The 20,866-nt window shown below is 53.8% G+C and overlaps 3 protein-coding genes across 4 annotated transcripts; all 3 read left to right on the top strand.

The window, feature by feature from the left end:
* Positions 1-318: 318 nt before the first annotated feature.
* On the top strand, positions 319-1,613 carry LOC116239711 (avidin-like). Of its 2 annotated transcripts, none has more exons than XM_031609892.2 (4): positions 319-503; positions 603-816; positions 970-1,108; positions 1,176-1,613. In XM_031609892.2, exons 1-4 carry the CDS (start codon positions 432-434, stop codon positions 1,207-1,209), a joined length of 459 nt encoding a protein of 152 aa, XP_031465752.2. In that variant the 5' UTR covers positions 319-431; the 3' UTR covers positions 1,210-1,613. The 2 variants fall into 2 exon arrangements, with proteins under 2 accessions (XP_031465752.2, XP_089987446.1); XM_090131320.1 differs by having other exon boundaries at positions 368-503; positions 988-1,108; positions 1,176-1,610.
* A 6,390-nt stretch (positions 1,614-8,003) lies between these two features.
* Positions 8,004-10,727, top strand: LOC116239705 (avidin-related protein 1-like). The gene is made up of 4 exons (XM_031609882.2): positions 8,004-8,945; positions 9,030-9,234; positions 9,612-9,732; positions 9,819-10,727. Exons 1-4 carry the CDS (start codon positions 8,823-8,825, stop codon positions 9,907-9,909), a joined length of 540 nt encoding a protein of 179 aa, XP_031465742.2. The 5' UTR covers positions 8,004-8,822; the 3' UTR covers positions 9,910-10,727.
* A 5,456-nt stretch (positions 10,728-16,183) lies between these two features.
* On the top strand, positions 16,184-20,793 carry LOC116239710 (avidin-related protein 1-like). The gene is made up of 4 exons (XM_090131737.1): positions 16,184-18,338; positions 18,423-18,627; positions 19,077-19,197; positions 19,285-20,793. The coding sequence occupies exons 1-4, from the start codon at positions 18,216-18,218 to the stop codon at positions 19,373-19,375; spliced, it is 540 nt and encodes a 179-aa protein (XP_089987863.1). The 5' UTR covers positions 16,184-18,215; the 3' UTR covers positions 19,376-20,793.
* The last annotated feature ends 73 nt before the right edge of the window (positions 20,794-20,866 follow it).

Below are 20,866 nucleotides of genomic sequence, written 5' to 3'. Positions count from 1 at the left end.
GCTGCTCGGCACTGTGGTGGGACACCTTTGTCTTGACTTTTGTCTTCCTGTGGTTGACACCAATTTCCCCAACCTGTGGGCTGAGGGCAGCCTTGCTGCTCTCAAGCTGGTGACAATGCCAGGGTGCTGACACTGCTCCTGACTCTCCTTCTAAAAGCACTTTACTGCAGCCACGCTCTAGTTCTTGTCACATCCCTTCAGGCAGCACTTCTGGCTCCCATGCCCCCATACGGCCTCCCGGTGCCTCTCCTGTGCCCCCACACAGTGCTGTGGCAGCAATGTCTGTGTCACCACGTCCCTTCTGCCACTGCAGGCGGTGGCCCATCTCCTGCCAGTGACCCTTGGCAGGCGGCCCAGGGGCCCCGCGCAGCCCCCACCGCTATAAACAGCTCTGAGCAGGACTGGAGCTGCAGGCAGAGCACAGCTTGGCCATGGAGCACCTCCACTGCTGCCTCCTGCTTGGCCTGATCCTGCTTGGCCTCGGTCCTGCAGCCTCCAGGAAGGTGAGAGCGGCCGAAGCTGCAATGTTGGGGGCAGCTGCCATGCTGTGCTGTGCTGGGCCACGCTGTGATCTGACACACTGCCATGTCCTCTGGTCCTAGTGTGATTTGCAGGGCCTGTGGAGAAATGAGCTGGGCTCCAACATGACCATCTCAGCCCTGGACGTGGCTGGGACCTTCTCCGGCTCCTACCAGACAGCGGTAGCAGTCACCAACAAGCAGATCCTGGTGTCACCGCTGCAGGGGGCCCAGCAGCCCCCCGGCACCAAGGGGCAGCAGCCCACCTTTGGCTTCACTGTGCAGTGGCAGTTTGCAGGTATGGCAGCACCAGCAAGGCCACAGGTAGCCAGACAGCTCTGCCCGGGATGTCTGTCTGTCTGTTTAAGGGTCTGACAGAGCTATCTGTCAGCCCAGGGCACTCAGGGTGTCTGTCTATCAGAGAAGGCAGTCTTTATTCCCCTGGCTTCAGCCCTTGGTTTACCCCCAGACTCCACCACTGTCTTTGTGGGACAGTGCTTTGTGGACCGCCGTGGGAAGGAGACGCTGGAGATGGCATGGCTGCTGCGGGAAGAGGTTCCCTCCCGCAAGGACACCTGGAAGGCCATCAGGTGAGCATAGCTCTCGCTGTCACCCCTGCAATGCCCACTCCCACCCCACTGACCCGTTTTCCTGCAGGGTTGGCACCAATGTCTTCACCCGCGTCAAGTGATGGGGAGCACTGCCCGCGCCTCGCGATCCTGTCTGCAGCTCCTGGGCTCTCTGCTGCCTCCTCACTGTGTCCTGCTGCCCACCTGCTGCATCCCTGTGCTTATGCACCAGGAGCCAAATAAACCCTCCCTCTCACAGCAGAGCTGTACCACATGTGCTTCTTATTCCCCTCCAGCTGAGCTCAGAAGAGGAGCAGGCAGGGGACCAGCAACTGGTATGCACTTGACTGGGGGATGAGTACCTTCTCTGTACTGCAGGCCCTCCAACAAGCATTACTAGCAGCACAGCATGCTGTTTCAGAGCAGAATAAATCCTTAGTGCCAGTGGGCAAGGTAGGGCAGTATTTCAGGGCAGTTTTTGGGAGAGCAGGGATAGCAGTGGCTGGGGGACAAAACTTAGCATTGAGTGCCTGCTGCTGCCAGTAAAGCATTCTCTTTTGGATTCCTCTTCCTCTTCTGACACATTGCCAAATCCTTGATGCTTTCCTTCTCCCAGGCTTGAGTTTGTTGAGCTTTTGCAGTTCCTTCTCAGTCTTTCTGAGCAGAGTACATTTACACTGCTGCTCTGCTGCAGCCTTTTTCCTTCTTGGCTGCTCTGTCTGGAGTTACCTTTTAACAAGCTTCCTGCATTTTCAGTTAATATTTAGTCCAAGTATCTCCTTCACATGAATTAGGAAATAGGGCACGGGCTGGCAGAGCTATTGATGCTCCCTAGATCAACGCCTTTGTCCTTATGGGGTCTTCAACTTGCCAGATGTTAAGTGGGAACACCTCACAGTTTCAGAAGATTTCTAAAATACTTTGTTGACAACTTCCTGGTGCAGGTACTGGAGGAGCCAACGAGGAAAACTGCCCTCCTAGGTACATAGTTTGAGAAGCCTTGTGGATGGAGTGACCGTCTTGGCCACACAGATCATGAAGTAGTCAAATTTAAAATCCTTGGTTTTAAGAGGAACTTGGATACCAAAATTTCAGCCCTGGATATGGGGAAAGCAGAGTTCAGGCTACTCAGGGAACTAGTCAGTGAGGCCCCCTGGAAACTGTTTTTGAAGGTACTGGGATCCATTAGTGCTGGCCACTTTTTAAGGATGGGCAATTTCAAAATGTCAGAAGTCAAGCAGTTGGGCCAGAAGGTCAGCTTGGCTGAACAGGGATCTTCTTCGATAGGTTAGAAGGAAAGGCCACAGAAAGCAAGGTCAGAAAACATGAGAATAACACAGGGATGCTGCTTGCCTTTGTAGGGAAAAAAACTGTGTGGCCAAAGCTCAGTTAGAGTTAAAGCTGGCCAATGCTGTGCAGGACAATAAAATTATTAAATATTAAATGTTAAATATGTTAACAATGAAAGAAGGACCAGAGAGAAAGTTGGTTCATTACTTGATGAGAATGGTTACCTTGCAAACAGGGACATAGAAAAAGCAGAGATCTTTAATGGCTGCTTTGCCTCTGTCTTCAACACTGATGATGGGCTCTGGGACCCCTGGGGGTCCAGGGACAAGGGGACAACCAGCTCCCAGCCAACTCCCAACTTGTGTGCAATTTGCTGTTCCATACAGATGCAACTAAATCCATGAGACCCAATGAGATCCACCCCAGGGCACTCAGAGTGCTGGCCAATGTCATCACAAGACCTCAATTATTTTTCAACGGTCTTGGAAATCTGGAGAGGTCCCAGTTGGCTGAAAGCTGGGAAATATTGTTCCAGAATATGTTGTTCTTGTTCAAGAAAGGCAAGCAAAAAGACCTTGCTAATTACAGGCCTGTCAGTCTCACTTCAGCACCTACTAAAATTATGGAGACATTATGCTGGGAGCTACTGAAAAACATCTGAAGGATAATGCAATCATGGGTCACAGCCAACATGGGTTCATGAGGGGAAAGTCCTGTTTAACTAAATTCCCTTTTTAAGAAAAGATCACCGACCTAGTTGATATAGGGAAACAAGTTCAAGTAATCCTTTTGCATTTCAGTAAAGCTTTCAATACTGCTTTGCACACTATCATTCTGGACAAAATGTCAAGCACATAGCAAGAAAATAGCACTGGTGGACAAGAGGGTTTCAGGGTGAGAACCCTGTACAAACTGCAGTCTGTGCTGTTCCTCAGCAGTCAGTTCTGGGACTGACGCTCTTTAATGCCATCATCAGTGACACGGGCAGTGGGATGGAGGGCACCCGGAGCAGTTTGCGGATGACACCCAGCTGCGTGGTGCGGTCGACACGGCCGAGGGACGGGACGCCATCCAGAGAGACCTGGACGGGCTGAGCAGTGCGCCAGGTGAACCTCCTGAGGTTCAACAAATCCGAGCGCGAGGTGTCGCACCCGGGTGGTGGCAACCCCCACTGCCGGTACGAGCCGGGGATGTAGGGACAGAGCACAGCCCTGCCGGAAAGGACCTGGGGGTGCCGCTGGATGGCAGCGGGGCGTGAGCCAGCAGTGTGCCCTGCGGCCCAGACAGCCGGCCGGATCCTGGGCTGCATCCAAAGCAGCGCGGCCAGCAGGGCGAGGGAGGGGATCCTGCCCCTCTGCTCTGCGCTGTGACACCTCACCTGGAGCACTGCGTCCACAGCTGGAGTGCTCAGCACAGGAGAGACGGGGGCCTGTTGGAGAGCGTCCGGAGGAGGGCCACACAAATGGTCAGGGATGGAGCAGCTCCCTGCGAGGACGGGCTGAGAGAGCTGGGGCTGTGCAGCCTGGAGAAGAAAAGGCCCTGAGAGCAGCCCTGAGACCCCCCATTAGAGGGTCTGTAAGAGAAATGGGGGCAAGTTTTGTTGTAATAAGACAGTGAGAAATGGCTTCAAACTAAATGAGGGGAGATGTAGACAGGATTTAAGGAAGAAGTTTTTTCATTCAAGGTCAGGGTGGACTGGCTCTCTGAGAACTTGATGAAGCTATAGGTGTTCCTGTTCATTGTAGGGGAACAAATGATTCCAGGATTCTATGAGATTTTGGCATTGGAAGACAATGGGGGTTCCAGGGCAAGTGCTCAACCAGGACAGCCCTCACTGGTGGCTGTGACAATGCCTCAATCCTTAAGGGATCCCAGCAGCAGCACAGCAAGATGGCACGGCCTTCACCATGTGTGGGACATGTCTAGTAAGTGCTGGGGCATTAGAGATGAAAAGTCTGCCCAGCGTGCTTTGGGGCACCCCAGTGAAGGGAGCCTTTGAGAGGGTGCCATCTCCCTCCACTGAGGATGTGGTTTCATCCACCTCATGATGGCGTGCTATGGCTGTAGCCACCCCCTTGATCCTTGCAACTCTGAGACACAAGCTGCCCCATTAAGCCCCAGTACCTGTGAGCTATGCCTGCCATGCATCATCCACGCTCCCCCTGCCAAGCAGACAAAGGTCATTTAGCCCAACCCATCCCCAGCATGCCTACTAAGCATGTCCCTTAGTGCTACATCTCCAGGGTTCTTGAGCACCTCCAGAAGGGTGACTCCACCACTTCTCCAGGCAGACTGTTCTGCCACTACTTTCTGAGAATAAATTTTTACTAATATCCAAACAGAAGCATCTCCTGCCTCGTTCTGCAGCAGTGTCAATACCTGGCCTCTCCAACCTCACTGTGCCTGCTTGGTCACCTGGCACAGCACAGTTTACAGCAGGACAATGCACAGCCCAGATTTTGGGCCACATCCTGTTCTCTTTACAAAACCCTCGTCAAAGACCCACAGCGCTGCGGGACCACGGGCACACAGCACTGTGCCTGCGAGCAAGCTGATTTAAATCACACCGCCATTTTCCGCAGGCACACACCGTCTTTGCAGCTGCGTTTCGGTCGGGCCCGTTCCATCAGCCCGTCCGCTCCCACCAGTCCCCAGCAGCCGGTGCTCGCGGATCAGAAGACCGCGGTGAACGCCGCAGGGCTGGCCGTGGCACGCAGCGCTGCTCGCTTCTGCCGCCAGGCGGCGCTCTGCCATCCCCTCCAAGCTGACGCAGGCAGCGCGCAGGGCATGTTTTAGAAACATGGCTGTTCAATTACGTGATTAATTCTCGCTTGCAAAGCTGCAGTAGTTTTTGAATGTTGCGAATAGTATGGGTATAGTATTATGGACTAGATAGCATGTTGTAAGGCTATTCTGTTTGGATAAGAGAGTCTTAGCAAAAGAACAGCAAGCTTATCAAACATCAAAGAAGCCAGGACCTCGGAAGGCAAATGGGATCCTGGGCTCCATCAAAAGAGGGGTGGCCAGCAGGGACAGGGAGGTGATTGTTCCCCTCTACTCTGCTCTTGTGAGGCCCCATCTGGAATACTGCGTCCAGGTCTGGAGCCCCCAGTACAAGAAAGACAGGGAGCTGCTGGAGAGGGTCCAGAGGAGGGCCACGAAGATGAAGGGGACTGGAGCACCTCCCCTATGAGGACAGGCTGAAAGAGCTGGGCTTGTTCAGCCTGGAGAAAAGAAGGCTGCGGGGTGACCTCATTGCAGCCTTTCAGTACCTAAAGGGAGCCTACAAACAGGAGGGGAATCAACTCTTTGAAAGGGTGAGTGACAGCAGGACAAGGGGAAATGGCTTTAAGCTGAGGGAAGGGAGATTTAGGTTGGACGTCAGGGGGAAATTCTTCACGGAGAGAGTGGTGAGGTGCTGGAACAGGCTGCCCAGGGAGGTTGTGGATGCCCCGTCCCTGGAGGTGTTCAAGGCCAGATTGGATGGGGCCCTGGGCAGTCTGGTCTAGCATTAGGTGGGATGGTTGGTGGCCCTGCGTGTGGCAGGGGGGTTGGAGATTCGTGATCCTTGAGGTCCCTTCCAACCCTGGCAATTCTGTGATTCAGTGACCTCCACGCAAGGCTGGATTGTCTCACTCTGTGGGTAGGTTGGGATGCAACAGGAAGGCATCAAGATATGCCTCTGTCTTCCTTCCAAGCTTATCTCTATCCAGGGTCGAGCAGATGTCCAGAAATAATGGCTGATTGCTGAATGAGCAAATGTTATGATTTCAGTAACTACAAATTACTTATAATCAGCATGCTCTTAATGAGCATGCATCAGGGAAGAAAGTTCATCTAAAGGACAAGTGAGGAAGAGCACTGGCTGAACTAAATGACTGTTGGTTGTACTGCCATGATGCTAAAGGACATTGGACATTAAAAGAGACCATGGAATAGAAGACTGGAGACCTCATAAATAACTCCCTAAAATAAGTGTGTATATGTTAATTGTCTCACCCATAATTAAAGAATATGTATTATCTATATAAGGGAATCTGAATTATGCAATTTTTGAATCACTTCTGGTGGAAAAATCCCCAGTGCATCACAGCGCCATAATAAACATACCTGATTGATAACCATACGTGGGTTACAGAATTTTATTCTGCACAGCCCTTTGGATGCCCTCCCATTCTCGTGCCATGAATAAACTGGTGAGGGGCACAACTCAACTCCCTGCCACGTCCCACCTGCACCTGGGCTCCTTCAGATCAGGGCTGGTGTGCGGGTTAGCTGCTGTTATACCCAACTGGCATTTGGTGGAGAAAAATGATATTGTGTATTAAAAAAGTACTCATCCCCAAACATCTTGGATGTCATATTTTAATGTCAACAGCATTTAATAGCAATGCATTGCCTCTGCCAGCCACGCCAGTGCCAACTCAGGGCAATCTCAATTCTACCACTCCCAGCACTGCACTTCCTTGTGGCACCACTTTGGGAACTTTCTGATGGACTGTTAAAGACTACCTGGAGAGGAGAGCAAAGGGTGCTGGGACACTCAAACACTAGGATGCACACTTAGCAAAACTCACCGGCTCAGTCATGCTTGTGGATCCATCTGGCAGCCGAGCTGGTCCAGCCCAATCAAACATGCTGTGGATTGTAGAAGAAGACGAAGTCCCTGCGGTGCACCTGAAAAACATAAACATGCTGGGCAGGACAGCCTGGGTTATTCCTGCCACCGGTGGGGCTGCTTTTGCTCAAGGCACTGAGTGCACGTGGTGGGTGATGAGGAAGGGTGGGGACATCCTGTGTGTGCCTCAAGGGGACTTGATGTTGGGTGAGAACAGGCAATGCTTTGAGCTGTGTGATGCTAATTGCTAGATAATGTGGCTTGTCCCTCACTGCTGGGGTTGCCATTTGCCTTATCAATGGCTTGACAGCAATTTTACTCTTCCGGTGCTTCATCTCTGAAAGTGGTTTTCTCAAAAGTGGGGGAGCCAAAAAGCAAAGATGGGAATGAGGCGTGACTGTGAACGGAGGGATATTTCCTCGTGGCAGGAGAGATCTTACGTAAGTCTGCTAAGAAGGCACGGTCACTTGTTTGAGCTGAAAGCCCCCCCACTGCGGTACTGCTGGGCCTCCAAAATGCCCCAGTCTGTGTAGCAGCTTAGACTGCTACAAGTCGGGATCAGTTTTGTGATCGGAGCTCAGAAGTGAGGCTGAAGGGAAAGACAGACCACCGCTGCCTTTTCTCCCTCACAAGAAAGGCAGTGCTTCCTGGGACACGGGTCGCCATGAGGCCATAGGCTGATGGCCGCAGAAATAAAACATACTTGTTTTGGGGAACTACATTGAACATATGAGAAAATGCAGTGCAAACCAAGTTACATCAGCCTCCCTGGTCCAATGTTATGGAAGGAAAGTGTGAAAATTCACAGTGATGGGGATTGTAGAGCCCCAGGACAACTGTGATGTTCATCGGCATTAAAATATGACACCCAAGATATTCAGGGATTTTTTCTTTTTCCATAAACAATTCCCAGATGGCTGAAGTGTCAGGAGCCCACTGAGCTAGAAGTAGTTCAGCCTTTGTTCACCAGTCTGGAGCTACCTGAACCCTTGAATTCTGGAGGCCCGATCCATCTGCTGGTTATTTTGGTATTCCTCAGAGGTCCAGCTGAAAAACAGCCTCGTTCTCTCCCGCGGCAGCAGTGTCTTTCCACACTGCAGCAGCCCAGATGGCTTTGCCTCAGTGCAGGCTGCTGTTTTGCTTGCATTGCTGTAGCCACTCCAAAAGGGGGCTGGCCACCAAACAGGCCTCAGTGTGGAGGTAGAGCTCCGGCCTCTTCTCATTCTCAGCAATGGCTACAGCCAGTTGGATGGCCTTCACTTCTGCGCCTTGGCTCATTTCACCTCCTCTTCAGCAGTTTCTGCACCTCGTCACGTAGGACTCTGCCCAGCAGCCCTCCGTCTCCAGTGCCTCCACACAGTATGACAGGAGCCCCCAGTGAGCACGGCGTATTTCTGAGTCTCAATACTTCATTAGACAGTGGGGCCCCTTCAGCGTGCATCGCCTCCTCCTCTGGCGATACTCCGAAGTTCCAGCTGGGCCTTGGCCTTCCTGACCCATCCCTGCACGGCCGACCCGCATCCCTACACTCCTCCCAGGGTACCTGTCCCCGATCCCTCTGCCTGTGCCTTTTCTCCTTGCTGTCCAGTTTGACCAGCAGTCCTGGTTCAGCCATGCTGGTCTCTCGCCTTGCTTTCTGACTTCCTCCAGCAGGAGATGGAGAGCTCTTGTAGCGCAAGGAAAGCTTCCTAAAAGACCTGCCAGCATAATTTTGGGGTTGTGCCCGCAACTGGAAAATGTGAATGTGGACCCACCCACATTGTGAAATGCCTGGGAAGAAAAGCCTGCGCCGGGAGCAATAAAAAGGCGAGAGGGCGTGCAGGAGGGATGAGTCCTGCCAGGAGCACGGCCGGCTGTCCACCTGCTGCAGAGATGGTGCACGCAACCTCCTCCCTGCTGCTGCTGCTGCTCAGCCTGGCTCTGCTGGCTCCCGGCCACTCTGCCAGAAAGGTAACGGGATGGGGCTGGGAGTGGGTGCTCCTAGGAGCCCATCCCTGCCTCCTGCCCGGCACTGAGTCCCCCTGTTCATCCCAGTGCTTGCTGACTGGGAACTGGAGGAACGACCTGGGCTCCAGCATGATCATCGGGGATGTGAATGACAGGGGCGAGTTCAGCGGCAGCTACCTCACAGCTGTGGCAGACGCACCAAATAACATCACATGGTCACCGCTGCTTGGGATCCAAAACAACACAGTCTGCCAGCCCACCTTTGGCTTCACAGTCCGTTGGAATTTTTCAGGTGCTTCTTTCCCACCCTCCCTTTGCTCTCCCACCCTTCCCCACGATGTCGCCAGTGCTCTCCTGCACTTTCCTACGGTGTCCCTGATGATCTCTCCCCCTCTGTGGTGTCCCTGATGATTTCCTATCCATCCCTGCAGTCCCCCCAATGATGCCCTGCCTCCTATGCCCCACGTGCGGCCCCATCCCTTCCCCCGGAGCTGCTGGGCTGCTGTCACCTCCTGGTCCCCGGGTACAGGGGAGGTGCTGGGGCTGTTCCCAGAGGGCAGGGGGAGCTCAGATGAGTTGTCCCCAGGGCCAGAAGATCGTGGCTCTGGCACTGCCCTGCCCTGTGTGGGGCTCATGACCCCACTCCCCTCATCTGCCCCTTTCCCACAGAGTCCACCAGTGTCTTTGTGGGTCAGTGCTTCATAGACAGGGGTGGGAAGGAGGTCCTGAAGACCAAGTGGCTGCAACGGTTAAGTGTTGATGACATTGACGACGACTGGAAAGCCACCAGGTGAGCCCAGGGCAGAGGCACACGGACCTTCGCAGAGAATAGTGGCTGTGCGCTTCCCACCTTACATCTCCTCTCTCTCTCCACAGGGTTGGCAACAACGACTTCACTCGCATGCAAACAGTGCAGAATGAGGATGACCTCGCCAGTCCCACATCAGCAACAATGCTGGAGTGCTGACACTGCTTGTGACATTGCTCCCAATAAAGCTTTACTTCAGACACCGGCTCGTACCACATCCCTTCGGGCTGCACTTCTGGTTCCCGTAGCCCCCCGTCGCATCCCAGTTCCTCTCCCCTACCTGTCCCCTCTGCCTGTCCCACACCCCATGGCGTGGCAGTGCCAGCAATGACACTTGTGTCACCACGTCCCCTGTGCCACCACAGCCACTGCTCAGTGCTTTTCAGGCTGCAAACATTGGGGAAGTAGGTTGGGAAGGAAGTCCAAAGGGAAGAAAAGACGGGCCGTATTGCGTATCAAGTGCAGGAGTGGGGGTGGGCTCCGATCCCCACAGAGTGCAAGGAAAGCTGTCAGGGACAGCTCTGCCAGGAGCTTGCAGAAATAGCACGCTCCTCCTGCTCCTCCGCCACATGCCACCCATGCTATCTGCCGCCCCTGGTGCTGGCCCAGCTCTACCCCACATCCCTTGGAGTGATCTGAAAGCAAAGCGGGTGGTGCTGCCAGCAGTGCTGAGAGCAGACAGCACGGTTGCTCCGGGGCCAGGAGCATGGGGCTCTGCTCAAAAAGCACTGGACCTGGTGCTGCTGGCACGGGGTGTTGGCCACACCAGCCTGCACAACCCTTCAGCAAGCTTGCAGAAGACGCCAAACTGAGCGGTGCTGTTGACATGCTAGAGGGAAGGGATGCTATCCAGATGGAGCTGGACTTTCAAGCTGGAGACTTGAAAGATGGGGTGCCATGCCAACCTCATGAAGTTCAACAAGGCCAAGTGCAAGTTCTGGCATCTGGGTCGGGGCTCAGATATGGGTTGGGCAGAGAATGGCTTGAGAGCAACCCTGAGGAGAAGGATTTGGGCTCGTTGGTTGATGAAAGACTCAACAAGCAATTTGCGTTTGCTGCCCAGAAGGCCAACTGTATCCTGGGTTGCATCAAGAGAAGGTTCTGCACCCCTGCTCTTCTCTCACGAGACCCCTCCTGGAGTACTGCTTCCAGTTCAGGGAAGCCCAACTCTGGGAGGACATGAAGCTGTTGGAGTGGGTTCAGAGGAGGGATCTGAAGGTGATTAGAGGGCTCAAACACCTCCCCTGCAAGGACAGCTGAGAGAGTTGTGACTCCAGCCAAGAAAAGAGAAGGCTCGAGGGGGACCTTATAGTGACCTTCCAGAAACTGAAGAGGCCTACAGGGAAGCAGGGAAGGACTTTTATAAGGGCATGTAGCAACAGGGCAAGGAGAAATGCTTTTAAACTGGAAGAGGGTAGATTTAGGCTAGATATCAGGAAGAAAGTCTTTACTGCGAGGGTGGTGAGAGGTTGGAACAGGTCGTGCAGCGAGGTTGTGGATGCCCCCTCCCTGGAGGTGTTCAAGGCCAGGCTGGATGAGGCTGTGTGCAACCTGGTCTAGCGGAAAATGTCCCTGCCTATGTCAGGGGGTTGGAAGTAGGTGATCTTAAAGGTGCCTTCCAACCCAAGCCATTCCATGATTCTATGATTCTGTGTGAGAAGAGACTGTAGTGGAGAGGCTGGGGCATTTTGAAGACCACGGCAGATTTGGAACTGCACTGGGGGGTTTCAACTCAAAAACTGACTGCTTCCTTACCAGACTTACATAAAATCACTTGCGTCAATGAATATCACAGTTGTCCTGGGCCTCTACAATCCCTATCACTGTGAATTTTCACACTTTCCTTCCATAACATTGGACCAGGGAGGCTGATGTAACTTGGTTTGCACTGCATTTTCTCATATGTTCAATGTAGTTCCCCAAAACAAGTGTGTTTTATTTCTGCAGCCATCAGCCTATGGCCTTATGGCGACCCGTGTCCCAGGAAGCACTGCCTTTCTTGTGAGGGAGAAAAGGCAGCGGTGGTCTGTCTTTCCCTTCAGCCTCACTTCTGAGCTCCGATCACAAAACTGATCCCGACTTGTAGCAGTCTAAGCTGCTACACAGACTGGGGCATTTTGGAGGCCACAGCAGTACCACAGTGGGGGGGCTTTCAACTCAAACAAGTGACCGTGCCTTCTTAGCAGACTTACGTAAGATCTCTCCTGCCACGAGGAAATATCCCTCCGTTCACAGTCACGCCTCATTCCCATCTTTGCTTTTTGGCTCCCCCACTTTTGAGAAAACCACTTTCAGAGATGAAGCACCGGAAGAGTAAAATTGCTGTCAAGCCATTGATAAGGCAAATGGCAACCCCAGCAGTGAGGGACAAGCCACATTATCTAGCAATTAGCATCACACAGCTCAAAGCATTGCCTGTTCTCACCCAACATCAAGTCCCCTTGAGGCACACACAGGATGTCCCCACCCTTCCTCATCACCCACCACGTGCACTCAGTGCCTTGAGCAAAAGCAGCCCCACCGGTGGCAGGAATAACCCAGCCTATCTTGCCCAGCATGTTTTTCAGGTGCACCGCAGGGACTTCGTCTTCTTCTACAATCCACAGCATGTTTGACTGGGCAGGACCAGCTCGGCTGGCAGATGGATCCATGAGCATTGACTGAACAGGTGGGTTTCGGGAAACTCCTGGAGAGGGACACTGCAGGGATGCTGCATGAATACCCCCAGCCTTCCGCAGGCTGTGATGGGGACAGAGCTGAAGCAATGACTGCTCTTTGGGAACGTGGGCATTGTTGACCACAGACATGATATGTGAGTGGTGAGTGGGGTCAGGAGTGCAGGACAGGAGTGTGGACTTGGTGGGGGGGCAGAGGAGGTGGCTCAGAGCATGAGATATATTCGCCAGGCCATTGGAATTCTGAATATCACCAGAGAATGATGCTCCACATCCTCTCTGGGCTGCCTGTTCCAGTGCTATGTCGCCCTTGAAGTAAAGAAGGATTTGCTCATGTTCTGATGGAACTTTCTGTGTTCCAGTTTGCGACCGCTGAACCTTGATCTGTCACTGGACAATGCTGAAAAAGCCTGGCCCTATCCACTTGACTCCCACCCTTTACGTATTTGTAAGCACTGATAAGATTCCCCTCAGCCTTCTCCAGACTACACAGCCCCAGGTCTCCCAGCCACGCCTCCTACGGGAGATGCTTCAGGCCCCTCATTATCTCTAAGGCCCTCTGCTGGACTCTCTGCAGTAGTTCTCAGTCTTTCTTGAACTGGGCAGCCCTGAACTTGACACGGTGTTCCAGACGTGGCCTCACCAGGGCAGAGGAGAGAGGAAGGATCACCTCCCTCGACCTGCTGGCCATGTTCTCTTCAGCACACCTCAGGATACCATTGGCTTTCTCGCTCCGAGGGCACACTGCCGGCTTACGGCCCACGGCTCGGCCTCCAGCACCCGCGGGTCATTCTCTGTAGAGTTCCTCTCAAGCAGGACAGCCCCAACCTGCGTGCAGTTACGCACATCATTGCATAACTGATGTCTGCAGTTATTCCCCACCCACTGCCAGACTCTACTCTTGCCGTTGTTAAATATCATAAGCTTCCTCTCCACCCGACTCTCCAGGGTGCGCAGGTCTTGCTGAATGGCAGCACAGCCTTCTGGTATGCCAGCTGCTTCTCCCACCTTCATATCGTCAGCAGGCTTGCTGAGGGCACGTACTATCCAGTCATCCAGGTCACTGGAGAAGGTGCTGAACGAGGCACAGAACCGACCGCTGAGGAACTCCTCCAGTGACATCCCTCTCATTAGACAGCTCTGCCAGTCCACACGGTTCTCAATGGCCCTCACCATCCTCTCACCTGTCCCACACCTCCTCAACTTGCCCACAGCGATGTTGTGGGGACAGTGTGAAAAGCCTTGCTGAAGTCGAGGCACACAACATCCACTGCTCCCCCCTCAACTCCCGCGACATCCTAGCTGATGACATCCTAGAAGGCAATTAGATGGGTCAAACGTGATTTCTCCCTGGGTGAATTCATGGAGACTATTCCCGATAACCTTCTTCTCTTCCAATTGCTAAGAGATGGCATTCAGAACAAGTTGTTCTGCTACCTTCGAGGCACAGAGGTGAGGCTGACTGGCCTGTCGTTTCCCAGCTTCACCTTCCTGCCCTTTTGGAAGACTGGAGTGGCACTGGCGTTCTGGAGGAAACGGTCCTCAGGCACCTCTCCTGTTCTCCATGACCTTTGAAAGATGATCAAGAGCACCTTGACAGTCACTTCTGCCAGTTCCTTCAGCACTCATGTATGCATCTCATTGGTGCCCATGGATTTGTGTTAACTGAGTTAGCCTAGACAACCTCTGATCAGATCCTTCTCGACCGAGGGGAAGTCGTCCTTTCCCCATGCTCTCGTCTCCAGGCTCTGGGATTCCCAAGGGGCAGTCTTAGCAGGAAAGAATGAAGTAAAGAAGTTGTGCAGTAACTCCGCTTTCTTGGTGTCCTCCATTACTAGGTCACCCACCTCATTCAGCAGCAGACGCACGTTCTCCCAGTCTTCCTTTTGCTACTGACATACTAAAGAAGCCCTTCTTGTTGTCCTTGACTGGGAGGTCACCCAATTTGATTCCCAGTGGGCCTCAGCCTTCTCTGTGGCATCCCTGCATGTCCTGACAACATTCCTATGTTCTTCCCAGATGGCCAGAGCCCTTTCCCACATTCCAGAGGCTTTGCTCTTCCATCAGTGTCTTTCCATGAGCTTCTTGCTCACTTCTGCAGGCCTCATGCCACCTTTGCCTGATTTCTTAGTCTTAGAGATGCACCGATCCCGAATTTGGAAGAAGTTGCTTGAATGGCAACCAGCTCTCTTGGTTGCTCTTGCTTGCCAGCGCTCTAAGCCATGGGAGGCCTCCAAGCATGTCCTTGAAGAGGTCAAAGTTGGCTCTCCTGAAGTCCTGACTGCAGTCCCACAAACTGCCTGATTTCTCCCATGCGAGATCCTGAACTCCACCATCTCACAGTCACTGCACCCAAGGCTTCCCCCAGCCTTCACATCCCCAGTCAGTCCTTCCTGGACTGGCTGGGGAGGAACTGGTGTTTGCAGGAGAAAGATCCAGCAGCACACCTCTCCTCATTGCCTCGTCCACATCTTCACCAGAAAGTTATCTTCCACACACTGCAAGAACCTCCTGGGCTCTGTGTGCCTGGCAGCATTGCTTTTTGAGCATATATCAGAGTGGTTGAAGTCCTTCGTGAGAACCAGCTCCTGTAATAGCGAGGCTGCTTGCAGCTGTCTGTGCAAGGCCTCTTCAGCTTCCTCATGATCAGTCGGCCTGTAGTAGACACCCACAACAGCGTCACTCATCACAGCCTGCCCCGTAGTTCTCACCCATAAACTTTCCACTCATACATCATGCATCCCTTGGGATGCCCTCCCATTCTCGTGCCATGAATAAACTGGTGAGGGGCACAACTCAACTCCCTGCCACGTCCCACCTGCACCTGGGCTCCTTCAGATCAGGGCTGGTGTGCGGGTTAGCTGCTGTTATACCCAACTGGCATTTGGTGGAGAAAAATGATATTGTGTATTAAAAAAGTACTCATCCCCAAACATCTTGGATGTCATATTTTAATGTCAACAGCATTTAATAGCAATGCATTGCCTCTGCCAGCCACGCCAGTGCCAACTCAGGGCAATCTCAATTCTACCACTCCCAGCACTGCACTTCCTTGTGGCACCACTTTGGGAACTTTCTGATGGACTGTTAAAGACTACCTGGAGAGGAGAGCAAAGGGTGCTGGGACACTCAAACACTAGGATGCACACTTAGCAAAACTCACCGGCTCAGTCATGCTTGTGGATCCATCTGGCAGCCGAGCTGGTCCAGCCCAATCAAACATGCTGTGGATTGTAGAAGAAGATGAAGTTCCTGCAGTGCACCTGAAAAACATAAACATGCTGGGCAGGACAGCCTGGGTTATTCCTGCCACCGGTGGGGCTGCTTTTGCTCAAGGCACTGAGTGCACGTGGTGGGTGATGAGGAAGGGTGGGGACATCCTGTGTGTGCCTCAAGGGGACTTGATGTTGGGTGAGAACAGGCAATGCTTTGAGCTGTGTGATGCTAATTGCTAGATAATGTGGCTTGTCCCTCACTGCTGGGGTTGCCATTTGCCTTATCAATGGCTTGACAGCAATTTTACTCTTCCGGTGCTTCATCTCTGAAAGTGGTTTTCTCAAAAGTGCGGGAGCCAAAAAGCAAAGATGGGAATGAGGCGTGACTGTGAACGGAGGGATATTTCCTCGTGGCAGGAGAGATCTTACGTAAGTCTGCTAAGAAGGCACGGTCACTTGTTTGAGCTGAAAGCCCCCCCACTGCGGTACTGCTGGGCCTCCAAAATGCCCCAGTCTGTGTAGCAGCTTAGACTGCTACAAGTCGGGATCAGTTTTGTGATCGGAGCTCAGAAGTGAGGCTGAAGGGAAAGACAGACCACCGCTGCCTTTTCTCCCTCACAAGAAAGGCAGTGCTTCCTGGGACACGGGTCGCCATGAGGCCATAGGCTGATGGCCGCAGAAATAAAACATACTTGTTTTGGGGAACTACATTGAACATATGAGAAAATGCAGTGCAAACCAAGTTACATCAGCCTCCCTGGTCCAATGTTATGGAAGGAAAGTGTGAAAATTCACAGTGATGGGGATTGTAGAGCCCCAGGACAACTGTGATGTTCATCGGCATTAAAATATGACACCCAAGATATTCAGGGATTTTTTCTTTTTCCGTAAACAATATTGTTTCCTCCAACAAAAGCCAATTTGTTATACCACAATAAACCTGCACGCCAGCCCTGAGCAAAAGGAGCCCATGTGCAGGTGGGATGTGGCTGGGCTGTGTGCCCTTTGCAGCCTCCTGCAGTGCAGGGGGTTCTGGGGCAGGCCTGAGCCCTCACCTGCACTGCAGCGACTTCATCTCCTTCTGCAGTCCGTAAGACATTTGACTGGGCAGCACCAGCTCGGCTGGCAGACGGATCCATCCTAACGTATGAGTGTCCCAGCACCCATTGCTCTCTGGGTAGTCCTTAACAGTCCATCAAATCATTCGCAGAGCCTGACCACGATAAGGGATGTGTGGATGCCATGCTTTCTGGCCCAGGTGTTTATTTACGACGTTGCTTTGAAAATGAGTCCCATTATCTGATTCAGGTTTTTTCGGGTGCCCTGTTGCCACAAGACTTGCTTTTCAAGATCCAGGATGGTGCTTTGGGCAGTGGCACGGAGCACAAGATACATTGCCAGCCATCCCATCAGTGCTTCCACCACTATAAGCACACAGAGCTTGCCATGGCAGGCTTCTGGAAACGAGATAAAATCCAGTCAGACCTCCCTCCCCATATGTAGATCTCAGCCATCGTCCACCACAGAAAGGAGGCTTTATGCACTTGACTTCCATAGTTGCCACACGTCATTCACAGTCACATAAAGCCCGAGCAACAGCGTCTACGGATGAGTCCACCCCTCGATCCCACGCCCATCTGTATGCAGCATCTCTTCCTAGATGGCCTGAAGTGTCAGGAGCCCACTGAGCTAGAAGTAGTTCAGCCTTTGTTCACCAGTCCGGAGCTACCTGAACCCTTGAATTCTGGAGGCCCGATCCATCTGCTGGTTATTTTGGTATTCCTCAGAGGTCCAGCTGAAAAACAGCCTCGTTCTCTCCCGCGGCAGCAGTGTCTTTCCACACTGCAGCAGCCCAGATGGCTTTGCCTCAGTGCAGGCTGCTGTTTTGCTTGCATTGCTGTAGCCACTCCAAAAGGGGGCTGGCCACCAAACAGGCCTCAGTGTGGAGGTAGAGCTCCGGCCTCTTCTCATTCTCAGCAATGGCTACAGCCAGTTGGATGGCCTTCACTTCTGCGCCTTGGCTCATTTCACCTCCTCTTCAGCAGTTTCTGCACCTCGTCACGTAGGACTCTGCCCAGCAGCCCTCCGTCTCCAGTGCCTCCACACAGTATGACAGGAGCCCCCAGTGAGCACGGCGTATTTCTGAGTCTCAATACTTCATTAGACAGTGGGGCCCCTTCAGCGTGCATCGCCTCCTCCTCTGGCGATACTCCGAAGTTCCAGCTGGGCCTTGGCCTTCCTGACCCATCCCTGCACGGCCGACCCGCATCCCTACACTCCTCCCAGGGTACCTGTCCCCGATCCCTCTGCCTGTGCCTTTTCTCCTTGCTGTCCAGTTTGACCAGCAGTCCTGGTTCAGCCATGCTGGTCTCTCGCCTTGCTTTCTGACTTCCTCCAGCAGGAGATGGAGAGCTCTTGTAGCGCAAGGAAAGCTTCCTAAAAGACCTGCCAGCATAATTTTGGGGTTGTGCCCGCAACTGGAAAATGTGAATGTGGACCCACCCACATTGTGAAATGCCTGGGAAGAAAAGCCTGCGCCGGGAGCAATAAAAAGGCGAGAGGGCGTGCAGGAGGGATGAGTCCTGCCAGGAGCACGGCCGGCTGTCCACCTGCTGCAGAGATGGTGCACGCAACCTCCTCCCTGCTGCTGCTGCTGCTCAGCCTGGCTCTGCTGGCTCCCGGCCACTCTGCCAGAAAGGTAACGGGATGGGGCTGGGAGTGGGTGCTCCTAGGAGCCCATCCCTGCCTCCTGCCCGGCACTGAGTCCCCCTGTTCATCCCAGTGCTTGCTGACTGGGAACTGGAGGAACGACCTGGGCTCCAGCATGATCATCGGGGCTGTGAATGACAGGGGCGAGTTCAGCGGCAGCTACCTCACAGCTGTGGCAGACACACCAAATAACATCACATGGTCACCGCTGCTTGGGATCCAAAACAACACAGTCTGCCAGCCCACCTTTGGCTTCACAGTGCAATGGATGTTTATAGGTGCTTCTTTCTGAGCCTCCCTGCCATGCCCCTGCTCCTCTCCTGCCCTTCCCTGTGACATCCCCTTTGCTGTCCTGCCCTTCCCCACAATGTCCCCATTGGTCTCCTGCACTTTCCTACAGTGTCCTGATGATCTCTTCTCCTCTCTTTGATGTCCCTGATGATTTCCTACCCATACCTGCAGTCCCTCCAACAATGCCCTGCCTCCCATGGCCCTGTTGCTGCCCTATCCCCTGCTGTGTTCCCAGCAGCCCCATCCCTTCCCCCAGAGCTGCTGGGCTGCTGTCGCCTCCTGGTCCCCGGGTACAGGGGAGGTGCTGGGGCTGCTCCCAGAGGGCAGGGGGAGCTCAGATGAGTTGTCCCCAGGGCAGAGGTACCATGGCTCTGGCACTGCCCTGCCCTTTGTGGAGCTCATGACCCCACTCTCCTCATCTGCCCATTTCCCACAGAGTCCACCACTGTCTTCACGGGCCAGTGCTTCATAGACCGGAATGGGAAGGAGGTCCTGAAGACCAAGTGGCTGCTGCGGTCAAGTGTTGGTGACATTGATGATGACTGGAAAGCCACCAGGTGAGCCCAGGGCAGAGGCACAATGTCCCAGGCTATGACTAGATGGCTGTGCAGTTCCCACCTTACATCTCCCTCTGTTCTCCACAGGGTTGGCAACAACGACTTCACTCGCATGCACACAGTGCAGAATGAGGATGACCTCGCCAGTCCCACATCAGCAACAACGCTGGAGTGCTGACACTGCTTGTGACATTGCTCCCAATAAAGCTTTACATCAGACACTGACTCGTGCCACGTCTCTTCGGGCTGCACTTCTGGCTCCTATATCACCCCATTGCATCCCAGTTCCTCTCCCCTTCCTGTCCCCTCTGCCTGTCCCACACCCCATGGTGTGGCAGTGCCAGCAATGACACTTGTGTCACCACTGCTCAGTGCTTTTGAGGCTGCACACATTGGGGAAGTAGGTTGGGAAGGAAGTTTGGGAAGTCAAAAGGGAAGAGAAGATGGGCCGTATTGCGTATCAAGTGCAGGAGTGGGGTGTACACTGGCACACCGTGCATGCAGGTGGGCTCCGATCCCCACAGAGTGCAAGGAAAGCTGTCAGGGACAGCTCTGCCAGGAGCTTGCAGAAATAGCACGCTCCTCCTGCTCCTCCGCCACATGCCACCCATGCTATCTGCCGCCCCTGGTGCTGGCCCAGCTCTACCCCACATCCCTTGGAGTGATCTGAAAGCAAAGCGGGTGGTGCTGCCAGCAGTGCTGAGAGCAGACAGCACGGTTGCTCCGGGGCCAGGAGCATGGGGCTCTGCTCAAAAAGCACTGGTCCTGGTGCTTCATCACGCATCCCTTGGCAGAGCTCTGTACATTCCAGTTGATCTCTCACATAGTCAGCAACTCTACCACCTCACTCTGCTGTCTGTCTGTCCTAAGAAAGTACACAGCCATCCCCGAGCGCATTCCAGTCATGTGAGCTTTCCCACCACGTCCGTGTGCTGATTGCAATAAGATCATGGCCCAACGACCATCCCTGGATCTCGGACTCTTCCTGTTCATTTCCCACACTGCGTGTGATGGTACACAGGCAGTGTAGGGTAGAAAAGGGAGCGCAGAATGCAGATTTCCCTTGGCAGGACTCCAGGGGCCCCATGCAGCCCCCACTGCTTATAAACAGGTCCAAGCAGGACTGGAGCAGCAGGCAGAGCGCAGCTTGGCTGTGGAGCACCTCCATGCTGCCTCCTGCTTGGTCTCGGCCCCACGGCCCCCAGGAAGGTGAGCACAGCCGGGGTGCTGTGAGCCACGGTGTGCTCTGACATGCTGCTGTGTCCCCTGGTCCCAGTCCGAGCTGCAGGGCTGCAGGGCCTGTGCTGGAACAAGTTGGGCTCCAAAATGACACTTGTCCCTGGACACCACTGAACGAATGTCCTGGCTGCTCTCCACGCTGCAAAGAGCGACCTATGAGATGGGGCAACGTGCAGGATTCCCAAACACGACGTTCATAAACGGACTCAAAGCTGCGGCGTGGAAGCAGCTGCACCCGGCGTCGGTTACACAACAGCCAGCCACTGTGTTCGAAGCTGCGTTTCGGTCGGGCCCTGGAGCTCCGTCAGCCCGTCCGCTCCCACCAGTCCCCAGCAGCCGGTGCTCGCGGATCAGAAGACCGCGGTGAACGCCGCAGGGCTGGCCGTGGCACGCAGCGCTGCTCGCTTCTGCCGCCAGGCGGCGCTCTGCC

This window comes from Phasianus colchicus, chromosome Z, assembly GCF_987193195.1.
Source record: "Phasianus colchicus chromosome Z, bPhaCol1.hap1.1, whole genome shotgun sequence".
NCBI classification, from domain to species: Eukaryota; Metazoa; Chordata; class Aves; order Galliformes; family Phasianidae; genus Phasianus; species Phasianus colchicus.
The sequence above is the reverse complement of the archived record's forward strand: the minus strand, read 5'-3'. Positions and strand labels throughout refer to the sequence as shown.